Raw genomic sequence first — 22,620 nt, 5'->3', positions numbered from 1 at the left:
CGGTTTGAAACTCCCATCGCTCCCTCGCCTCTTTTTCTGCGCTTGCTCATTTGCATTTTCCAACCCCCACTGTTCTTAATTATTCGTTTGATTACTCCTCCTACGTACCTCTCTCTTTCCTCCTTTTCTTCCACCACCACTCCTGCGGCCTCTTCGTCACCTCTATGGCCGTGAAGTAAAAGCTCCCCCTCACACACAATTCCAAAGCCTTTGTCAACGTCGTGTCCCTATCGCCCCGCTGCGGTCGTATCTCTGTGCCGTCTCTGACAATATGGTCTTTGGCTTCCCGATCCGTGCCGCAGCGTACACCAGTTTCATTCTGTTGCCTGTAGATACCCGTGTATGCCTGTGTTCTCAGACTCCCCGCCCGTGCTTCAAAGAGCAATGCACTGCCTCGTGAACTTCCATACAAAACTTCCTTCCTGATTTCTAGTTTACCTGTCCTGCAAGTCTCCAGGGTTTTTTTCGCTTCCATTCTCTGTGCCCACTTCGTCTCTGCTGACCTCACTTGCTTTTTAACTGCTCCGTATACCGCACTTTCTCCTACCGACCTTCCGTACCGTTTGGTCAGCTGTATGGTCCTCCGTCTCCACCGCTCCTGATATACAGGTACTTAAACACTCGCGGCCCATTTTTCATCCTCCATGTTACGAAGACTGTCCTCAAATTTTATCCTGCTCTGCGCCTCCCATGCCTCAAAGGACGACCAGCCCACATCCCCCTGTACTGCTTCATTCGTAGTTTTGCTATGGGCCACTAGGGCCTGCTTGCTTACCGACCTTTGATTTATCTCCAGGCCCACTTGGGTCTCTGGTTTCATGCACAGAACCGAAATTACGGGAATCAATCCTGGTACCATGACCCCCTTCCAGACTCCCCTTACCACCTCGTATTTGCTATAGCCCCACAGTGCTCTATATTTCGTTATAGCCGCGTTCCGTGTTCCTTTCGTCTTAAGGCAAACCTCTTGCGTATGCGTGTAATAAGCGCCGTCGTTTAGCCATACACCTAAATATTCGTACTCTTTTACCCGTGGTATTTCTGCTTGTTGAACTGACGCCGACTTGTGCTCCGGGTCATCGCGAAAGACCATGATCCCCGATTTTTCTCTGCTAAATGATAACCCTAGGTGCGTCGCTTCTTCCCCGCATATATATCAGTCCCTGTATACCTATCCGGTTGTCCGCCACCAACAGAACGTCGTCTGCATGCATTAATCTTGGAACTTGCTGTCCCACCACCTGTCCGTTTTTCATGTATGATAAGTTGAATCCCAACCTACTGCCCTCAGGCTTTCTTTCTAACCACGCCATGTAGATCATGATAAGCAGTGGAGAGGGAGGACATTCTTGTTTCAATTCCTTGTAGGTGTATACAGGCCTATTGTATGTTACCCTCTGCCACACAATTTGCACCTGGTTCTCCCGGTATAGTGCCCTGAGTAAGTTAATAAATTCTGCGCCCAGTCCCGCGTCCTACAGGATATTCAGTGGCCACTCCCTCTTTGCATTGTCGTACGTCGCTTTAGTGTCCAGAAAGTCCAACCACAAAGGTCGGTTTTGCATCTTCGCCACCTGTATGCATTGGCTTACTACAAATAGGTTGCCATCTAGACTTCTGTCTTGTCGAAACCAATTCTGAAGTCCCCCTACGGCCTATTCTCTTCTACCCACCGCTATAGCTCAAATTTCACTGCCTGCATTCTTAATCTATCCAGCCGCGAAATGGCGGTGACTGGCATATGCGAGCTGTAGTTTCGTCTCCTTTGCCCTTATGGTTTAAGCTCATCTTGCTCGTTTGCCATGTGTGCGGATTTGCTTTGTTTTCTATCCCTGTGCTGATGAATTTCCCTTGCTTTTTGGCCCTAATGGGTCCCCAGACTTGGCGGCGGCCTCTATCGGTGAGTCTGGGAACCGCCGGAGAGGCGGATACCAAACTCTCATATTGAGAGCGTAGGGGTCTCGCCGTGCTGACTCCCACACTGGGGGACAAACTGGGCAGGGAGCATCTCGCCGCTGACTTTAAAGCTGCCGATTCTCGAGCGCGAACAGTAGAATTTTCGCAGCGGCGGCAGTGCCGTTCTCGGACGAGTGCCCGTTCATGTTCGAGCCGACGCAAGAGAACAGCAGCTCCGCGGTTTCGACAGATCTCACATTGGCTGGAACTGGGTTTCATTTTTCGAAGCTTGGTTCCTATTGCGTTGGTTTTGTTTGTACCCGACGTGGCCTTATGAGCGGCACCGCTGCAGGCGCAGGATACGCGTTGACGCTCTACGTGGCGCTCCGCACGGTGGGCGCCTCGGTGCCGCTGTCTGAGGTGCTGTTGCGGCTAACGGGGCTGGTGGACTCCTTTCCGCACAACTGCCCCGGGGGCTGGACGGCGAACAACCGCAGTTGCTACCAAGTCGCGCACGGCTCGGTAAGGCACTGCTTCTTGTACACACCAGTGTATAAGCTCTAAGTTCCTTGCTATGTAAATGGTGGCGAACCGAAGCCGCACCGAGAGGCGTGGGGCTGATGAACCGATAGTTTGCCGCAGCGAAAGCGGAATACAAGCCAGGTTGGGTTCACCGTGCTAAAAGCACGGTGAACCCAACCCGGAACTACACCCCGAAAATAACGGCAGATCATCAAGGCGAAACGCTTTAGCTGTAACCTGTAGGTTATGCGCTGATATACACACCAGTTATGCTTCGTCTTTTCCGTACGATTACGATGTTAACATCGTAATCGCGTAAATATTTTCGGCGTTTCCAGTCGGTCCCACGAGTATTCACGCTAATGTTCCTGGTGACGTCAGGTGCACCCCGCTATCTTGTTTAACAAGAAGGAGCTGACGTGCTCAGCACTCCACTAGACTCCATATCGACAATGTTATAGACACGAAAATTGTGAGCAACTCCTCTCTGCGCCCTGTACAGAGCAGTACTATGCAACGAACATTGATCAGCGAAGCATTTTAGTACACGACGCAAAATTTATGTATACATTTGCCATGCTTGCATGCGGTTAAAAGAAATTTGTCGAGCGATAACGGTTTTCACGTCGAGACCGCGCAGTGAACGCGGGTACAAGTGCACTGCAAGAAAAAGCACACACCCTGCCGGGCGCAGTAGGCGCGAATGCGCAGTGAACTTTGGGTGCAGCCAGAGCCTCCGTGTATAATTTTCTGGTTGTATGCACCCTTTATCTTTCGTTTTATGCTCCTCTCCACACCCTTACTATTCAAAAGGAACGAGCGAGTATGCGCTTTCCCTGCGCAACCGCACAAGGCACTGGCCGCTTCCTTGTATCATTTTGTGATGGTAACGCCACTATCCCCCTCATCGCACCCGTCTTCGTGGAACTAATCAGCAATTAGATGGTTTCACTGCGCAACAGCGCGAGGCGCTGGCTCGACCTCGGCTGAGCTTGGGGGTTAGATTGACGCTATACGAGGAACCTGGTTTTGACCTGGAGTAATAAGCTCAGCTTAAAACGTGACGAACTGGCTGAGGCGTGGTCAGATGACAAGAACCTGACGTATGGTCTGTAGACCCAGGTTTGCAAAAAGAAGCACCTTCCGAATCTAGTCTCTGTCCTTAGAAGACGCTGGAAGAAAATAACGGTTCATTAAAAAACGTGACGTGCAAGTGGTGCTGTTTTGATATGCATTTATTAAACTTAATTGCAAAACGTGCATTGATCTTGGTCACCGCGAGAGAAGGAGGTGGGAGAGTGGAGTTGGAGGATGGGGGGTGAATGTCTGGATTAAATGTAGTCCTGCATGCTGGCCTATCGATTGTTATAGAGAAGAAAGTCGAGGACCATCTCTGCAGACCCTACGGAATGGGTCCACTCCCGCAGCGTCCTTGGCCTGACTTGAGGTAGCACTAGAGCGTGGATCTGGGTTTGTTGTACCTGCAAGGCAAGGTAGTTCCTTAGCAAGTCCTTAAGGTCAGCAACTGGTTGCTTGTCAGGTGGTTGACATAGTTTGCAGATACCATCGCAGCGGTGCAGTTGAAAGATAGCCATGATGTACGGCGTTAACGCACTGTTCGTCCGAATACATCAAAGTGTGACTGTTGCCCGCCGAATATAACCGAATGGTATGGGATCGCCCTCTTGGGGTAGCCGGAGTCGAGGCGCCGCACGTCATGCACGCGTGCTTTGGCAATAGATTCCTCGTAGTACTAATCAAGGTCGCACCCTTCCTTTTCAAATTCTGTACCTGGGACGACGTTCGTCCGTCGCGAGGCTAACTTTCAGCGATTATCAGGGTTGGAAGAATCTCCCGTGCTGCCTTGTGCGCCTCCTCATTGCCCAGTACCCCGTTGTGTCCCGGGACCCAGCGAATTGTAATTCTGAGGCCGATCTATCGAAGATCGCCAGCAACTGGACGCATTCTTGCGACCGACCGGCTGAGCGTGTGATCTCGCTACATTCTCTCACGACTTCCTTGGAGTCTGAAGGATAAGTGCCGGCAGTAGCTGTGACATGTGTAGGCCGACTGTTGCTAGCCCTTGTTGGCGTGACGTTCGCTCTGCTACCCATTCTACACATTCGTAGTAGTATAGACGGTATTCGTTCAAAAGTTTAGCGGTCAATTTCTGCGCTTGGCAACACTGCAAACGGCCGCAGACATGGCCGATGCGCCACGGACACGGCGCAGCCTGGGCCACTGCGGCCGCACGCCGAAGAAAAAAAAAAAAAAAAGACACCGGCGTGCGTCATCTGCTCCGTTCCAATCCGATTCTAAACTGTGGCGCCAACAGAGATGTTATTAATCGCACTCACAGTGAACTCGACGCAATACTTTGTGTTCGGCGAAGAGTTCGTAACGTGAAACACAGTCATGTGTTTCACAGTCGTGCTTAGCACGGACAAGTGCCGCCATCCCGCGGATCCCGACGTAACGAGTGACAGCGCAGTCACATGGTTGCATGGAGGAGAAGAGGGGTGCCTGATCTGCGGGCCGTGCTCACAACGTCGCCTAGCAACAGACGCTTGGCCACTGATATGGCGGCGCACACTTGGTTGCCTGCATGCATTCAACGCCATTGAATACCGAAGATACGTGACAGCATATATACCTGTTACACGTGCGTGTGTTTTTCACCCCTGTGATTTTTTTTTGCAGCAGCAGGTTTAACAACGAAGCTCTTGTAGGTCGAGCATTTTCGTCTGTCTGCTGTAGGTCGTGCGTCACGCGCGGGTAGGAGCAGGTACCAAGACCCACCGACAGAGGGCGCAGTGGTCTTTCAGGGGCGGGATCCTCTCCCTCCCGCTGGGGGAGGTAGTGGGAGGAAGAGAGGGGGGGGGAGGGCACCGCTGACGTTTAGCTGCTGATTCCTTTGCGCGAACCGTAGAATTTGCTCGGCGACCGTTGACGTGGGAGTGGGCACAAGAGAACCACAGCTCCGATGTTTCAGCAGGGGTCACACTGGGTGGAACTGGGTTTAATTTTTTATTTCCCTGCTTTTCTTGAAACTGAAGCATGTTGAACTCGCCCGACTTCCCCACCTTCTCACCATGCCGCCGTCCTCACAATCATGGCGCAGTCCCCGTGCCGCAGCGTGCGCGGTCGCTTCGCGGAGGCGTTCGGGCGCAAGGGGGCCCTGCACGAAGGCCTGCCGGTCACCCGAGGAGACCTCGTGGTACTGGTGCCTCCCACGCAGTACAGACAGGACGCCTCCGACTGCGTGCCCCATCTGTACGCGCACATGCCCAGCTACGACTTGTGAGTGATGACGCTCCACGTGCCCCTGCGGCGTGCTTTGCGGTGAAACCGTGCGCCCGTTGCATTAGGCAGCGTTCAGGTCAGGCGGGCCATCAACGTGCCTCAATCAGACGTGCACGTCCAGGGGAGTAATTCTCAGTTTTGTCGATTTCATGTCCGTTTCAAAGTGTCCGTTTTGATCGAGCGCTGATTGGGCGAAAGCAGTCTATCAGGCGTGGCGCAGCACGAGCAATTAAGGCGAGACGTTAGTTTCTACGGACGATATATTCGACAGAGGCCTCGTTAATGCATCTTCGAGACGACTGAAACGGGCGCGAAATAGATATTTTTTAACCTGACGATCTCATAATTTCGCACCAGAACTGGCCCCCGCGCCAGAGCACGGGGGCTCTGGGCTGTTTAGCGAACGCTTGCATATTCGTCGCGAGGGCAAATTAAAGCCTCGGTACTTAGGTTACAAAAATATGTGAGTTTATGCTGGCTTCGGCGCAAATGTCGTCAAAACACGACAGTCTTTTGTCTGCCCTGCGGAGAATCTTCTTCCTCACTCCCAATTCACCCCCAGTCTTTCCCCCTCCCCTCTAACCCTTACCATGACGAGAGCTTTTTGCCCGACGGTCGCACCGCGTGCGTCCCTTTCTTCACCTTTCCTTTTTCTTCCGCGACAACTCGAGCCGACAGTTCTTTCTGTGTTTGTTTTAAATGCAGAACATTTCTTTAACTCACCTGTAGCGTCCGCCGTGCGTCCGCAACAGCTCAGCGCGCAGGCGCGCCCTCTCCCCCACTCCTCCTCTCCCCCATCACGCTACCCTCCTCGCTCTCAACAGCAGGTCCGCACCCCTCCCCCTACACTATATAAAAAAATAATACTTACCGGCGCCTGGTTTCGATCCCACGACCCTGCGGGCGGAACGCAAGGTACATGGTGCTCTACCCACTGCGCCACAAAGCCGACACCGAATGAAAGGCTACGAACGCGCCTTATATCCTTGACTCATTCAAACTACGTCAAGATTTTGCTGATACAACGCATTCACTACCTGTGGGCGGAACGCGAGGTACATGGTGCTCTTCCCACTGCGCCACAAAACCGACACAGAATGAAAGGCTACGAACGCGCCTTATATCCTTGACTCATTCAAACTACGTCAAGAAGCTGCTGATACAACGCATTCACTACCACCAACTCCCCAAACACTAAACGTTAACGCAATACACCCACCCCCTATGCGACGCATTTACTCGAGTCCCCCTCGCGGGGAGATGCATATGGACCCTTTTTGTTTCACCTCTTTTGGCCAGAATTCTCGGCGCTTTTTTTTTTTTTTTTGCAGTCATAAAAGTTAATCCAGCGTGTATTTTATGTAAAAGAATGCTTGCATGCTTACGGTTATGTGCTTATTTTTGCCTCAAACATGCTTGAAGTTTCCTTTGCCCTGAATAATGTGGCTATGCAAGCAGTTTTTTAGAACGTTCCTGGCTATATAAACGTCGTCTTCGAGCATTGCTTCGGCTATTTTTTTTTTTTTGCAGGGTTATTCAATCTAGTTATAGACAGACACAGCCGACAGGCAGACCAACATTTCTAAGCTTGGATACAGCAACAAAGGCTATAATGTTTAAGAACTGCATCCTAAATAGGTGGAGTAACTGCGGAAGAAATAAATGCCCACTCCCACCTTCAACTCAAACAGCACGAATAGCTGCGTTTGAGTGGTTCTGGCCGCCTATGTCTCCATTCCTTTGGCACCAGAATCCTGCGACCAAAGTTGAGACTCACGCCGAGAATCACAAACTCGCCATAATGATCTCGTTATGAATCTTTCGTAACGACCACCCATGGCGACTACCTGTTAAAGGTAGTAGTCGCCATGAGTGATCGTTACGATCGATTTACAACGAGAGCTCGAGAAGTGCGCATTTACCCAAGCGTTAAGCTTGGGAAATGGGCATTTCATATTCCTTAATTCAGTGACCTTCGGAGTGAGCTCAACTAACACTAATCTTTACAGGTCTGGCGTGCCTGTCCCTCCTATGTTCGTTGGTTCTTTGGATTGGTGAACACATGGGCGAGAAGGTTCAGGGCTCGTTATATTAGGGCTAAGACGTGCTGGTAATCTCGAGGATGAGGGTTCAATCCTGCCACAGGCGGGCGTTTATCAAATAGACTGGAAAAACGCGAACGCTCGAGTGCCGAGATTTAGGCACACGTTAAAGATTCCCAGATTGTCTGAATTCATTTGTATGGCCCTCCACTACAGCGACCTAATAACCCATTCTAGCCTTTCAAAAGAATAGTTTGAAGGGCAAACTTGGGTCGAATAGCGCTCTGCCGATTACAGCCTTCCGTATGAAGGGAGCTTTCATCTGGATTTTAAAGAACCGAAAAGAGCACCACGAAAACTTACATTTTCAAACCTTTTTTAAAATACTCACACCAGAATATCGGACACCACCGATGCTTGTAGTACAGCCCCTGATAGGCACAAAGCACAGTTCATTTGTTTGGAAGAAATACAGGAAACAGGTTAAACTGCAGAGAGAGAGAGAGAGAGAGAGAGAGAGAGAGAGAGAGAGAGTTGGTGCATGGTTCGAGTGAAAAGGAAAGGAAGTGCACTGGGGATATTATTGAGCCCATCCGGGGGCTCACCTGCATAGAACCCAGTGCGGTGGGGGGGGGGGGGGGAGGGGGGGGAGGAGGAGGGATGAAAGATTAGAGAGGAGAAAGGGTGGTAAAAGAGATACTTCAGCTGCACGTGTATCTGTGGCTGGTGACTCGAACCATTCTGTGCAGCCGGCGACAGCGCACCTGGACGGCGGGCCCATCGCTCGACCACATGGGCACCCAGCCCTTTCTGTCCCTAGCCGCCCTATGGATCTTTGTGTTCGTCGTCGCGCGCCGCGGATTCCTCAAGGTCAAAAATGTGAGTTTCTTTCACCCTTCTCTAACCACGCACTCCAAGTTGTGGCATCTTGGAGCACAGGATATGCTTCCCTTTTGAAAAGGTGAGGGAGAAAATACAAGTACCAAGAGTTTCTTCAATTAATACAATGTGCGTATAGCTTTCTGCAAACAGCCGTCCGCGTACGCTTAAATACGTTTGTGCATCAAGATTTCTCCCCTTAGCCATGATCCGCTTCTCTGCAACCGGGGCTTGACTAAAACAAGCTAGCATTTTAGTTTTCACGCAGGCTGCATGCCTGGTCGAATATCACGTACAGTGTTCTGATAACTGCTGCAAGAAAACAAAGCACGAACCAGACAAACAAATATTCACCACAATTGTCCTCGCGGTCATAATAGCGCGCGTGGCAACCCCATTCTGCTAATTTACTATCCTCTTCTACCACCTCGTTAATTATCAGTAATATCGAAAGTTCCATGTTTAGCTCGCCTGCCGGGCTTTCTTTTCGTGTTAAAAGCGGAGCTGTATAATTTGGGCCTATTCGTACGTCTGCTGAAGGTCCTGCGTCACGCAGGGGTATGCCCCTATCGGTGGATCTGGGAACTGCCACGCCGGCAGTTCCCAGACCCACCGATTAAGGGCGCAGTGGTCTCGCAGAGCGGGTTCCTCCACCTCCCGCCGGGTAGAGAGACGAGAGGGAGTGTTGCGCCACCTACGTTTACCTGTCAATTTCTTAGTGGGAACCGCAGAATTTGCGCGGCGATGGCGCTGCCGTCATCGGGCAAGCACCCGTTTAAGTTCGAGCGGACACTATAGGGATCCCCAGCCCCGCCATTTCAGCAGATTTCACTCGGGGTGGAACTGCGTTTTTTGCAGAATCGTCCCTAGAGACCACAATTCAATTGAGGCCGATGGCCGCGCCACATTCGATGACAACAATGGATGTATAGCGTGACATAACATTGTTACTTAGCTGCAACCATATCTTCCACTTTGTTGCATTTCATGCCCGTCAGTCTTTGGATGGAGAATGGTCAACCATAACTTGTGTATATTGAGACGTAGAAGGAGCGATGGCCTTGTGTTTCCCCTGATGACGCGAGTTGCGGCGGTGATGTTCAATGCATAACCATTTGCGATGCTCCGCTTTAGGATGTCACGTCCGCATACACTTGCCGCCTTTTCTGGGAACGGTTTGGTAGTTGTTAATTGGCATGACGTGTAAAAATTCAAACGCAACAGCTGAATGCACGTTCTTCCTGACTCTTCTTGGTGGAGACGAAAAGCAAAAACGCCCGTGTGTACGAGATTTCGGCGCACGTTAAAGATCCCCAGGGTGTCAAAATTAATCCGGAGCCCTCCACTACGGCGCGCCTCAACGCCTGCGTTGCGTCGGCGCGTTAAACCCTACAATCAATCAATCAATCAATCAATCAATCAATCAATCAATCAATCAATCAATCAATCAATCAATCAATCAATCAATCATTCAATCAATCAATCAATCAATCAATCAATCAATCAATCAATCAATCAATCAATCAATCAATCAATCAATCAATCAATCGATTTTACTCTTCTTGCAATGAAGGTCCCAATTTTGACCTATGATGCGGTTATCGCAGTGGCTCGCCTGCCGAATAAATCATACTGTCGACAGATGGTGGAAAAATACGTTATTCTGGAATCGGGGGAAAATTGTGTCGCTCTTTAAGGTGAAAGCGATGAAAAGCCATTGAGGAGAAATGTCGTGGTCCGGCATCTGGCGATGTTCCGTTGCAAGGTACAAGCCCGGCGCTCCCGGTGCGATGCGTAACGGTTATCAAACGCGTTGATGTGCTGCGCCCTACCCCTAAACCAAATAAAAAATGCCAAACCACTTTTATTGACGAAAAGAATGCGCAACACCTAGCTAAAGTATTTCTCAATAAATAAATCACGGGTTTTAAACTCCCCAACCCCAGCTCATCCCCTCGGCTACTGAGACAAAACAAAGGAACCTTTCTAGCAATTGCATTAAAGAATATGATGATTGTTCCACGTGGAGCAGTAGATGGCGCTGGGTGCGCGCAGGAAATGCCAGGCTTGTGCCCACGACGCAACGGAATCTTTCCCGTCGTCTGTAGCCGCGAAACTCGAGGTTACCGAAGCTGCAGAAAAGTTAAGCAATGCAGCTTGCAAAAATAAAAAGCTTAGGCGCTGGATAGAAGTCGAACCCAGGCCTTTCTGAATGCGGACCGAACACGCATTCCCGAGAACAGTGCGCTTTATGGATCCCTTCGTAAATGCGCTGTGGCCTTCCAAGTTCCACTCAAAAAACGTCGACGACTGCTGTGTGCAGCTCAATTTCCCCATGAATTTGACATTGCTTTGCGCATATAAGCTTTGCACATATAATGGAGGTAGGAATCACAGCATACCCGCTGAGGTGGATTGGCCTGTGCCGGCCATCTACTGTCAAAAGCTCGCGGTCACAGCACCAATTCATATATTTAGACGCGACGACAACTAACTCACCCACATTTCTCACAAACCCACTGAGTAGGAATTAGATTAGCTGGTTGCGATGACATTTGCTGTCCGGGGCTCAAGACTGATTCACGTGTCATATCTGCTGCAACGTCAACGTACCCACTCAAAGCAGCAATCTGCAGCCTTCCATTCGACATTCAAAACTGACAAGTGCATAGGTCTTCTCAGTTTATTTTGATCCATAAACCCTAAACAAAGCTTTTAAGCTCAGTATGTCAAAGTGCAGACCACTTGATTCTATGGCTTTTCGAAGGTGTATTAAGCAACCAATTACATTAATTTATTATTTCGTATCCCTGCACCCTTGAAGCCAAACGATACAATTGCACCCACGATAAAGGCTTCCTATTGAATGCTCTCGCTTTACGTTTTTGCTGAGCTGTGGAGAGATAGACGCCTTCCCATTCCGAAAAAAAGGCACATTAGTTTACAGGATACACTTCTTTTGTATCAGCCTTGCTTCTTTTTCGGTATGCGCTATCGCGAGGGGCGGGGCTAAGTGTAGCGTCCATCCAGCCCCTCACTTTGTACGTGAGTTGTTGTTTTCCTGTGGCTGCTGCAGTTCCTCTACATCACGCTGAGCCTGCACGTCGCCACCACTGCCATGCTGTTCTTCCGAGCCGCCACCCTGGACGGTTCCTCCAAGGGCTTTGGCGTGATGAGGCGCAGTGACTGGAGCCACATCTTCAGCGCCGAGGTGCGTAAAATATTCATGTAGTTTTATTGGCAGGTAGCTAAACACGTACAGGTACTCCGTTTAGCTTGACCTTTAGCGATATTTAAACACGAACACGGGTGTTTTACTCATTTCAGGACTCTCGGCGGTAATGTGCAGCGCCCGCAAACGTGTTGTTCCGTGATTGAGGTTGCGACGCAAATGCGCCTTTTAGAAACGGCTTAATCCAACTTCACCTAACTTTGCCTACTGTGTAAAGACTAATTGAATGAGGAGACACGTGCTTATGAAAGAAAATGTCTTATACTACACTATACAGCAGAGAACACTGTTGATCGACCAATTGTAGGGGAAATCCCCAAGGTGGGGTAAATCCACAAGGTGGGGCTCTTACTCCACCTTGAGGTTGCCTCTAAAATTGGTCGATAAACACCTGTCCTTCACTTCGAGTTGTTGATCAATTCGCTGTCGCACTACAAAAGACTAGCGCGACTGCTCCGGTTAAGCGGTGGTCCAGGGTTCGAATCCTGGACCAGGACAAATTTTTCTTCAGCTGCGAAGTTTCTGAGAAAGCTGTAAAGCTTTCCTTTGTAGCCTTTTAGCTGCATTGAGGTGGATTCCAAACTTTCCTTCGCAGCAGAGAACACTGCAGACGGAATCTAGTCGCACCATATGTTGTTGCACTATTTTCTCCGATGTCCGCTGACGCCGCAAGGTAGCTATTCGCAAGCCTAAGTGGGGAATGGTAAACGACACGCGTACAGATGTATTTCACTTCGCGGGGACACTGCAACCAATAGATGATGTCGTCTTACAGAGCGGCCAGCGAGAACGCGTTTTCCGACCAGCGTGACATTTGCATTCTGGGCGCAAGTCTGTCAAAGGGACTCTGAAGCGAATGCGTCCAAACGGTATTTGTGGCTATATAGCGAAGCTTAACGCCTCCAGTTAGTTACTTTGGAGGAATTGATTAGTTACTTGACTGTTTGGCGGGAGCCCGGAGCATTTATTAAATATAACTGGTTGCAGAATGCACCAGCCGCTGTTCTTGTTTCCGAACCCACTGCCCCAATGACGTCCCGCTGGTTTTCAATCTCTATAAAAGCTATCTCAACCTCTAGAATGTTTATTATCACCAATCAAAGGGGTCGTTCGCGCAAACGTTGTGTAGATGAATCATGTTGGCAGTTCGCTAAATTCACTCCTGCGAACCCGCCATGGTGTCATCATAGTCAACGTTACCACGTCGGCGCGAAGTATGCTGCGAGAAAAACGGCACTTTCGAAAGCGGTTTGCTTGTCACAGATTGCCTACAAATTAGTCGGAGAAACTCGCAACATAACCTGCGCATTCTCAGACAATGAGACAATGTTTACGTAGAAGTCCCTTCAGTATTCCATCACACGAGCGTGGTCGTTATGCCGACTTGCGCCAGCTGGATGGTCGATGCACGCACGTCGCACGAGAAGGTGGCAGGCTGTCCGCAAAGCGTATGTCCGCAAGCAGCGCAGTGTCACCTGTTGGAACAACACGGGCTCCATAGCATGTTTCATGGTTGCGTCCGTGCTGTCTTTCCCGCGAAGAACGGCTCGCGGCGTTCAGTGCACTTCACTGCACAACGTAGTCGGCTGCAGCCCACCACCTCGGAAAATCAACACGCGAAATTAAGCTATTAGCATACAAAACATATATCAGGCCTGTGTTAGAATATGCAGCAGCAGTTTGGGATCCCTACACACAATCTAATATCGATAAAATAGAAAATGTGCAGAGGAAAGCTGTTAGGTTTATTTTTAACTCTTATAACTGGCGCACATCTCCATCAAGCCTTTTACAGTCAGCAAACTTGGAAAAATTGCAGGCCCGACGTTACCGGGATAGGTTAAAACTATTCTATCTCATATATTATAATAAACTCGGCATACCAAAAACTAAGTACATTGAACCGATCCAACCGCGCTCAACCCGGTCATACCATTCAAAAAAGGTCAAGGAATTTTCATGTCGTACAGATGCCTTCAAACAGTCCTTTTTCCTCCATACAGCAGCTGATTGAATACTTTACCGTTCAACATGGCTGACTCCAACTCTGTACCTGCGTTCTTAAATGAACTGCCATAACTGGTTTTCAAGTTTCTATTGCGGTAAAAAATATTTCGGTCTTTGTCTCTGTTGTTTTAGTTTGCTGCGAGTACGTTGTAACCTTACCTATTACATTGCTTCCATAAGTTTGTCATAACCATGCCTTGTAACTAGATCTCCCGCGCATACAAGAGTGTGTGTGTCTGTGTATAACTATGTCGATATTGTATAGTATTGTCTGTTGTATAATCACGCGACCTGTCTTTCTCCTCGCTGTTACTTTGGTGAATGTTCTTGTACCACTTTCCCCCACTCCTGCTTAAAGCCTGGCAATCAGACTAGCTGTATGTCAATAAATAAATAAATCTGTGTCTTGTGTTGCTTGGGTTGGTCTCGTTTACATGGAGCATGAAAAGTCCCAACCCTCTCGGCAACCTCCTGTTTTCTACCTACAAAACGGCCTTTGTAACAATAACGCTACTAAGGGCAGCCACCTCCGATCTCTTTGGACTCCGTGAACGGCCAAAACTGTTCCCATTGCTCATGCACGTTTTATAGCAGGGAGATTCCACCCTGTGTGCTGTAAAGGTGCAGAGAAGGGAGAATCACCGTCCAAGCTTTGATTAGTTTGGACGGTGGGAGTGAAACTGTCGAGAATATGGGCGTTGAAGCTGAGATTCAGCAAAAAAAAAAAACAAAAAAAAAACGGCGGCCTTTCAACAGAGCAAACCTTTAATACCGACGCCGTTTGGTAGCCTTGTGGAAGGGGAGTTATGCGTGCTTTTATTGTCGAAGCGAGCTGTTGATGGCCGTGCTCTTTGCAGTAGGAGCAGCTCGTTTGTTCTATTTTAAAATTTTCAGTACTTAGGCTGGGCTGCCGTTCTTTAAAAAATCGGTATGCAGTACGGTGGTGCATATAGTCGGCCAGCTTATGTACATGACGCTAACCTACTTCGTGCACAAAATTCATTTATAAATCGGATTGCACAAAAATGGTGACTACACGTGGGTTTGCAAGATGCTTACGTACGACGTTTTTTTCTTCATAGCCGCGTACTTGAGGTAACCAAACGAGCCGACATTCCACAGTAGGCACAAAAATCTACTACATATTTAATTCCGTTCAAATTGGCAAATTCTAAACCAAAAAATATTCGCCAATAGGTAGTAAACGAAATATTGCTGCTGCAATCTCAAGGATAAAAAGCTGGTGGACCGGCCCTGTGTAATACAAGTTAATAGGATACGTGATTTACGAGGACCAAAATACGTCATTTTCGGGTTGTCCTCTAAATCTCTGCATGGGTAGCGCATCTATATTCACGTGATATTCTAAAAGAGATGCGAACAAATGCGTGTGATGGCGGTAGACTAAAGGTTGTCGACTGAGCAAACAAATTAACTAATGTGGGAACCCGACCGAAGCTGACATATATTCGGTTAGAGCAAGACATACGATATACGTTCTATATTTGCGGTAAGCCACTTAATATTCGGGAAAGGGAGCTAAAACAACGTGTGAATTGCAACTAGCGGTTATTTATTACGTTGACATTTTTTTTCATGTTGGACTTGATGGCAGGCTTGTAAATTTGGAAATGATTTTTATCCTGCCTCCAATGGCCCCTCACACGCGCGAGTTTCAACTGAGAGCACACTATTTCAAACCTTCTGTTATTTCCATTCGTTGCATAGCGTGCTCAGGCTAACGATTAACATGGCAGCACCAACCTGCAGAATATCACTTATGAAGGAGCTGCTTTACGTCCGACGCAGATGTGGGCGCAGGCGCTTTACACGTCTCTGGAGAGCGTTGGCGTGGCAGGAATGGTCTACCTGGGCGTCGAGAAGTTTAACTTCTTCAAAAACAACTTCGAAGAGTAAGTAAGCACAGTTATCCCTGGTTTTTCAATGGAGCTCTTTTAACAGCATCGCCTCTGAGCCAGTTCCGTTATGGGTTTGCATCACGCAAGCATGCCGTTCCCAACGTGGCCTTGGCACAGTATCCAGTTTTCTCAAAATCAGGCTTAACAAACATGAAGGGTGAATAGACCAATGTTGTTGTGGGAAAATTTGGAACAAAATCTGCACTTCGATTCAACTCTGGGGAAGGCAGGTCAAAGGAGGTTGTCATAGCACAGAGAAAAGAATACAGGAAGGTGAAAGGTAGCAAAGAAGGGACTTGCTCCAACCCGACGGGTTGAATTCAGTGACCTTTTGGGCAACAAAGCGTTATCATTACACCCACACGTGTTCGCGCACCAACCAAATAAAAGATTCAAATTTCGGGGTTTTCATGTCTGCCGAATTCGCTACACCTGGGCTGTGAGGAGCGCCATGGTGGATTGCTCGGGAATAATTTGACCACGTGGGAATTTTTAGTGTGTGCCAAAATATCGACACGCGGACGTCTTTGCTGCCGCCGCGGCCGGAAATTGATTCCACGTCCTGTGCCTCAGCAGCACGACGCCTTACAGACACGTGAAGTCTTGCTTGCATCCAGCTGTCAAATCGCCGCAACATGTAACGTCCTACTACCCTCTAACCACCGACCACCATTTAATGCTGTGGGATGCGCGGCCGGACAAGCGGTATATATGGGACGATTGAGAAAGACATCATCGTCAAGATATCGCAGGGGCTGTACGACTAGAGCGACGATGAAACTGAGCATCGGGGTGACAGTTCTTATGGCTCTAACAAAGAGACCCACAGGAAGCGTTTCGTCAATGGCTGGCTGGGTGTGCGAGATGCGCCGCCGAACAAAAGCGACAGTGTCGCGAGGCGCTCAAGAGCAAAAGGTCCCAGTGCTTGGCAAGGACGTGGAAAGGATGCAAACCGTTTAACACGAAGCTGCTCGACAGCGCAGTGGTGTCCGAGGCGCGTCAACAGCGACGCATTAGCGCGTACCATTACGAGCAGCCAGAACTGTTGTAGATGCTACTGAAAAAGCCGTATGGCTCACTGCGCAAGCTTCATCCCGAGGTAAACATGCTTGTGCATTTGTGCAATAGCCTCCACCGATGATCGAGACACGGCGCAAGCGAAATGCGGCGAGGGAACCAGCAAGCTCGCGGCGTGCAATTAAGCATCTAAACCTACCAGGCACAGGCGCAGGAGGACAGTTAAGAAAGAGCACGATGACAATGGGTCAGCTAGATTATGAGCCGCGGATCGTCCGCGGACTTCCCGGGACTTCATCCGGCTCTCAATTTTCTAATGCATTCCTCTGGGACCTCAGGTCCGAATGACCTGGGACCTCAGGTCCCTCTGACTGTTCGCGGACCGTCCAAGGCGAAAAATTGAGGAGTGCCGATGTCGGGGCGTTGTCGTCAGCCCTGCTTTCGTGGGGTGGGTGATTAACAAGTAAAATGAGTGACTACAGTACGCGTGGAATGATCGCACGTCGGGTTTTTTACAGCAAAGCTTTATACCTTTGCCCCCAACGGTTTCAGCTCCGTGGACAAAAACTCCAAGGTGCGAAGGACTGATACGGCGAGCGCATGCGTCAGCTAGGCTAATCAGCCAAACACCATAGAGCTCAGAATTCGTTTAAGAAAACCGCAAAACAAGCATCGAAACCGCATAATGGGTGATAAGGGGTCTGTAAACAATGGACCTCCCCCCCCCACCCCCACACCATGTGTTCCTGGTGAAGATTGTTTGGAGATGATCTTTTAAGGCTAGGGTGGACTATAGTGTCACTAAATAGAGCAGTTCTTGCCCAATACGCCGAGCGCATGCGAAAGATAAGGCAGGACCCAGCATTTGCCGCCAGAGAAGCCGAGCGTAGTGTCAGTAGATAAGGTATTAGCGCCACTGAGGCACGCAAGCCAGCAACGGCAGCCATTTTAGCGTTGACCAGTGTTGTGAGATTGCCGCATCTACGGCCTCGCCGCTAACTTTGACCGGGGCGTTTGTTTACAACACTACGAAGATGCAGCAAAACGGCATCTTTTGACACACTTCTGGTGAAATGCCGTTGCACGCATTATCTTTGATTCGCATTCGGAACGACGTCAGTCGCACGCAGCCGCAGAGCTGGGAGGACAAGCTAAGCCTACCCGATTTGACCTATTAAAACGCATAAACAACAAAATGGCGGCGCCGATGAACCGTCGCAGTGTCAACAAATTTCACGTAATGCAAACGCACCAATGATCATGGCGACGGAACAGAACAATAGGAGAAAAGAGTTCCAATACCTGGTACCCCTGTCTGGTGACACTAGAGTTCCTCTATATAGCTCCCGCAGGGAGCTGGAGCTATAGAGATGAGGAACTCTGGGTGACATTAGCCCAGCGCAAGCGACATGCCTGCCGAGACGACGAGAAACATTGCATACCCTCCTCCATCACCATCTGTTGTGGTTTACAACAGCTTTGCAGGACATCGACTTTCGCAAGGCGGGATGGCGACCAATTTTTTTGCCTCTTATCTAATCTTGGATGGTGCCTTGCACCTTATAAGCCTGCCGGGAGTCCCACGGTTAGGACAATTCGGCCTTTTCAATGGGAACAGTTACTTTTACAGAAAATAGGATTTGTTTTGTAATGTAAAAGGATGAGTGCAACGTATCTGTATTGTGCAGCTGCTGAAGTGCAAAAAACGCTAGAGATCATGTGAAATCATGTTCTACAAGGCAAACGTTGTGCTCAGTGTCACTCAACCTACCCATTTTTAAGAAGGCCATAAAAGTTGCATTGTACCCTCTATTTCAAATCGCCTTATTGTGTTCCTGTTGTTTCATTGTCGATAACAACGAAACATTTAGACGAGCAGAGCGCTAGCCACTATGAGTAAATGCGGTTACCCTGATCTCGTCGTTTTTCCTCCTTTGAGATTCCGGTGGCAGGGCATTCGTTCTTGAGTAGAGCACCTTTGTGCCTTAACTCAATTCAATGTCTTGGTAATACTGTGTAGAATCTTTGTGTGCGTGTCCTTGTGTGAGTGCAAGGGTATTTCATGAGAATCAGCGTCAGTTGGAGTCTTTTATCATGTAATATGCTTTCGTGTGGTTTCCCTGTGTGTGCAGAGATGTGCTGTTCGTGGTGGTGGCGGACGTGGCAACGAAGGCCATCGGAACAGCGATGGCTTACCTATTTCTTGGATACCTCTCCACCAGTACTGGCATCGACATCGGCATGCTCATCGACCCCAGTGCGTCCCCACTGTCCGAGGCCTTTCTTGCTCTAAGGCATTAGCTTACGCCTGCTACTGCCATTTTATAGTGTTTTTAATAATACAAGCTACCAAACACAGTGATAAAAATTAATGGAAATCGTATTAAGAAGGAAGATAAACTGAAAAGGCGGTGTTTTTGTATCAGTTATGTGCCGCTCTACAGCGATTAGTTTGAACTCAGAAAACACTGCATTTCTACGTGTTGCAATAAAATACGGACTTATTCTTCTTAAATTGAAATAAAGTGCCTGGAAATAAAATAAAGTTTAAATGTGTTTTATCATGCTTAGTGTATGATCCCTTAGTCTACTCTGCACTGTGACCTAGTAGCTAAAGCATTTAGCTGCTTAGAACGGGGGTGCAAGCTTGATTACAGCCGAGGCGGCCGTATTTCTGGAGAAAGCAGAAAATAGACCGCGGTGCGTTCAGGTTTTCCGCTTGTTCCAGTGTTGCGAAATGAGTGCAGCTCTATTATGTGTCGCACATTACAGCGAAGATGGAATTTTGGCACGGGAAACTTCAATGAAACATTTTCTAAACGTACCGGGAAGACAATCCACATGGTTGTTTTAGTAGCCCTTGATAGCTTGCTCAACTGTACTTCGACTGTGAAGAAAGTTTCGCCACCAACCAAAGTCTTTTTTTATATTTTCGTTATCTTCCGGTTACAGGAGGTCAGCAGCTAAATAATTACCGAAGGTACGCAGTTACGATAGCTTACAGAATGGCAGTACTAGTTTAAAGCAATGCTGACATCCGAGCGGTGCATTCAAACAGAAGCAGATAAACAAACGACAACTTTCGATCATGTTTCTTGGGGGTACATTGTGGGCAGCAGCAAATCGAAAGCACAGGCCCATCCGATGTCCCAGGGCAATACGGGAAGTGGCTAAAAAATTGCCACAGTTTCAGCGGTTTTTCTTATTCTCGTGCGTAATTGTGTACGCTTGGTATAGAAATTTGCGCTATTGGTAATCTCGCCTGGCAACCTTTCGGATGAAGAAACCTGTATTTCTGTTCATTGCCTCTGAATGTTTCAGTGACAAGCACTGACCGACGTCGTTTCATAGACGTCCGCTGGTTAGGTTATTAGTCATGCTCAAGTGCACTGACTCTTGGCTAGTGGCAATAAAATCAGCCGGACACCGTAAACCTGCCACCACAAAAGCTGAATGCTTTGAAAAGAAACCCTCTTGACCACCTGGCTTTACCTGAAGCATGTATGCTTTAATTTTGTTCAGTCAATTCTGGCAAATGATAAATGAAGGCACATAGCAATATCACAATACCTTCGATTCCAAGAAAGGTACCTGGCTGCTTTACAAAATGTACATCGAAAAAATGCTAGTGCATCGTGTGCAAGATATATTCAGAATAACGATCGAATGTCAATTAAGGCTAAGTAAATGACTATTGAATGAAGAGTAACGTTCTTTACGTCTCCAAGCTGTTAGAGATCGTGTAAATAAATGATTCGAAAAGGAAGGAGACAAGTAAAGTGAGCTAATCACCACAGAATGATTCTTTTGCGACGCCTTCTCCATTGCTTTATGCTTGTTCACTAACCCATGCAAAATGAGAGATCCAGCAGCCCCAACACGTTTAAGATACCGTGTTGGTAGTACACACCTCTGATGTAACCTCACGCAGAGTCCAACTACGTCGTGAGCATCATGCCCCAGGCCCTGACCCTGGTTCCGTTCCCCGAGTTCTGGGGCCGAGTGCACTTGATCTGGCTTGCATCCAGCCTGCTTCCGAAATTTGTAAGTTAAGCTAAGACCTAACGAAGGTGGCAGTTTTGATGCTTAAGGTGATCAAGTTCTTGCAAAAAGTCTGGTACGGGGCTGCGTATTTGGTAAGACGCGACACTCAGAAAAATTTGAAACAAGGTCTCCGGGAAATTCAAACTAACACTCAGCGAGGCACAACAGAAATTTTGCAAATGAGGTTTTATTTATGCATCAAACGTAGGGCGGGTCCCTAAAGCACATTTCACATTTCCCAACGTCCCCAAACGACAGTTCTGGTCTGGGTTACCTGGTCCAGAGAAGGAAACGTCGCCGGGAAATTGCCGGAAGCAGCAACGAAAGTCGCCACGTTAAAGAGAGTGTACGAAAAGGAGCCAGAAAAGTCGCCATTTTCAGCAAGCGATGCTACTAAGTACTTTTTGATGACCTGCGCGGAAAAAATTCAGTAATTCCAGGAGGAAGAAAATCTGCCATAAATTTTAATCTTTCGCTGTGGTGCGGTAAAGCGACAGCGGTTGACTGCTGTCTACAAAAAGTTAAAATATGAACATTTAGGTAAAGCATTCAAGTAATATATGTTACTTAGAACGGACGTTCGCTGCACACCATGTTTTACCGCTTTCGCTGCCTCTTTACACTCCCGTGCCTATTAGATATCGCCATACAGACTTCCTACCACTGTGCATGAAGTGTCATGCTCCCGTAAACTACTGAAGCATTACACTTTAAATCGGCGGCGTTGCTTGAAGGCTTCGACGCTATTCGTACGACATTAGGTGCCGGATATTAAAAAGAGCAAGGCAAATTTCGACTTGTTGGTAAGTAGCGCCCTACGGGGGAGTGCCAGATCACCGTCATCTGCCTGAAAGTTTGTTCTGTTCTCCTTGTTCATTTTGTCTTGACTGCTGAAATGCACTGAAAGGTGACATAAGGCCCTTCTTGTGGAAATTGGGGTGTCGAAACGACTTGTAAATATAAAATCTCCAATGATCAAAGGAGCCATAAAGTTGCCAAGTCACCACGCAAAATTTCCGACGCCATAAGACTAAAGCGTCGCCAGCTTGGCGACATATCGCCAGACCTGGCAACCGTGGTTCTGGTTACCAACTTTGAGAGCCGTCCCAAGGAAAGCATCATTACGCAGAAAGAATCCACGACAAGGTAGACACACCTGCGGTACGTTGGGCGCCACAGAAACAGTCAGCAGAGAGCAATGGGGTGCTGACCATGTGCTGCTAAGTGAGACAGTCATCGATTCCCTCAGGTTTTGCTCCTCTGCTTCTTTGCCATATCATAACCCTACCAAAGCGCAACTCTAAAAGCGTCAAATGTTTACACAGAAAGGCTTTAAGTGCTCGCAATGGGGTTCCCGCAGTACACCTGTACTCGAGTACAATCAAGTACTCGGGGCCACCGGTGCCACCGGTGCCACACGTACACTGAAGGGTCTCCAAATCCTGGGACAGTTGAAGTGAGTTCGAAACATGGACTAAGGCGTAGCCATCTCTCTTATCACGCCTACTACCCGCATCACTATAGGATTTACAGTCATGGACAAATTAAAAGGTAACACAAAAATATGAACCAAGACACGCAAAATCGAAGCATTTGGTTCGTGGAGATCATATAACTACGAGGTGGTTGTATATTTTGAAAGTTACGTATACAAGCTTTGCTGTTGCAGTTAAACCTAGATATAACAAAGTTGACAAAAATTGACAAAGCATAAACAAAACCACAAGCTAGAAACCAGTGACTGTGAACTCACCCTTCA

At 48.3% G+C, this 22,620-nt stretch overlaps 1 protein-coding gene across 1 annotated transcript in view; it reads left to right on the top strand.

The window, feature by feature from the left end:
- Window positions 1-8,518: 8,518 nt before the first annotated feature.
- LOC144168290 (sodium-dependent proline transporter-like) overlaps window positions 8,519-22,620 on the top strand; it is a 34,475-nt gene continuing 20,373 nt past the window's right edge. The window contains exons 1-5 of the mRNA XM_077697302.1: window positions 8,519-8,642; window positions 11,719-11,853; window positions 15,691-15,794; window positions 18,950-19,074; window positions 20,749-20,861. Of these exons, the coding sequence (XP_077553428.1) occupies window positions 8,556-8,642; window positions 11,719-11,853; window positions 15,691-15,794; window positions 18,950-19,074; window positions 20,749-20,861 (564 nt within the window). The 5' untranslated portion in view covers window positions 8,519-8,555. The remainder of the gene's footprint in view (window positions 8,643-11,718; window positions 11,854-15,690; window positions 15,795-18,949; window positions 19,075-20,748; window positions 20,862-22,620) is intronic.

Source organism: Haemaphysalis longicornis, unplaced genomic scaffold (genome assembly GCF_048455015.1).
Source record: "Haemaphysalis longicornis isolate Haplotype H1 unplaced genomic scaffold, Haemaphysalis longicornis Haplotype H1 scaffold_2, whole genome shotgun sequence".
Lineage (NCBI taxonomy): Eukaryota > Metazoa > Arthropoda > Arachnida > Ixodida > Ixodidae > Haemaphysalis > Haemaphysalis longicornis.
Note: the sequence above shows the minus strand (reverse complement) of the source record. Positions and strands in the feature narration are given on the sequence as shown.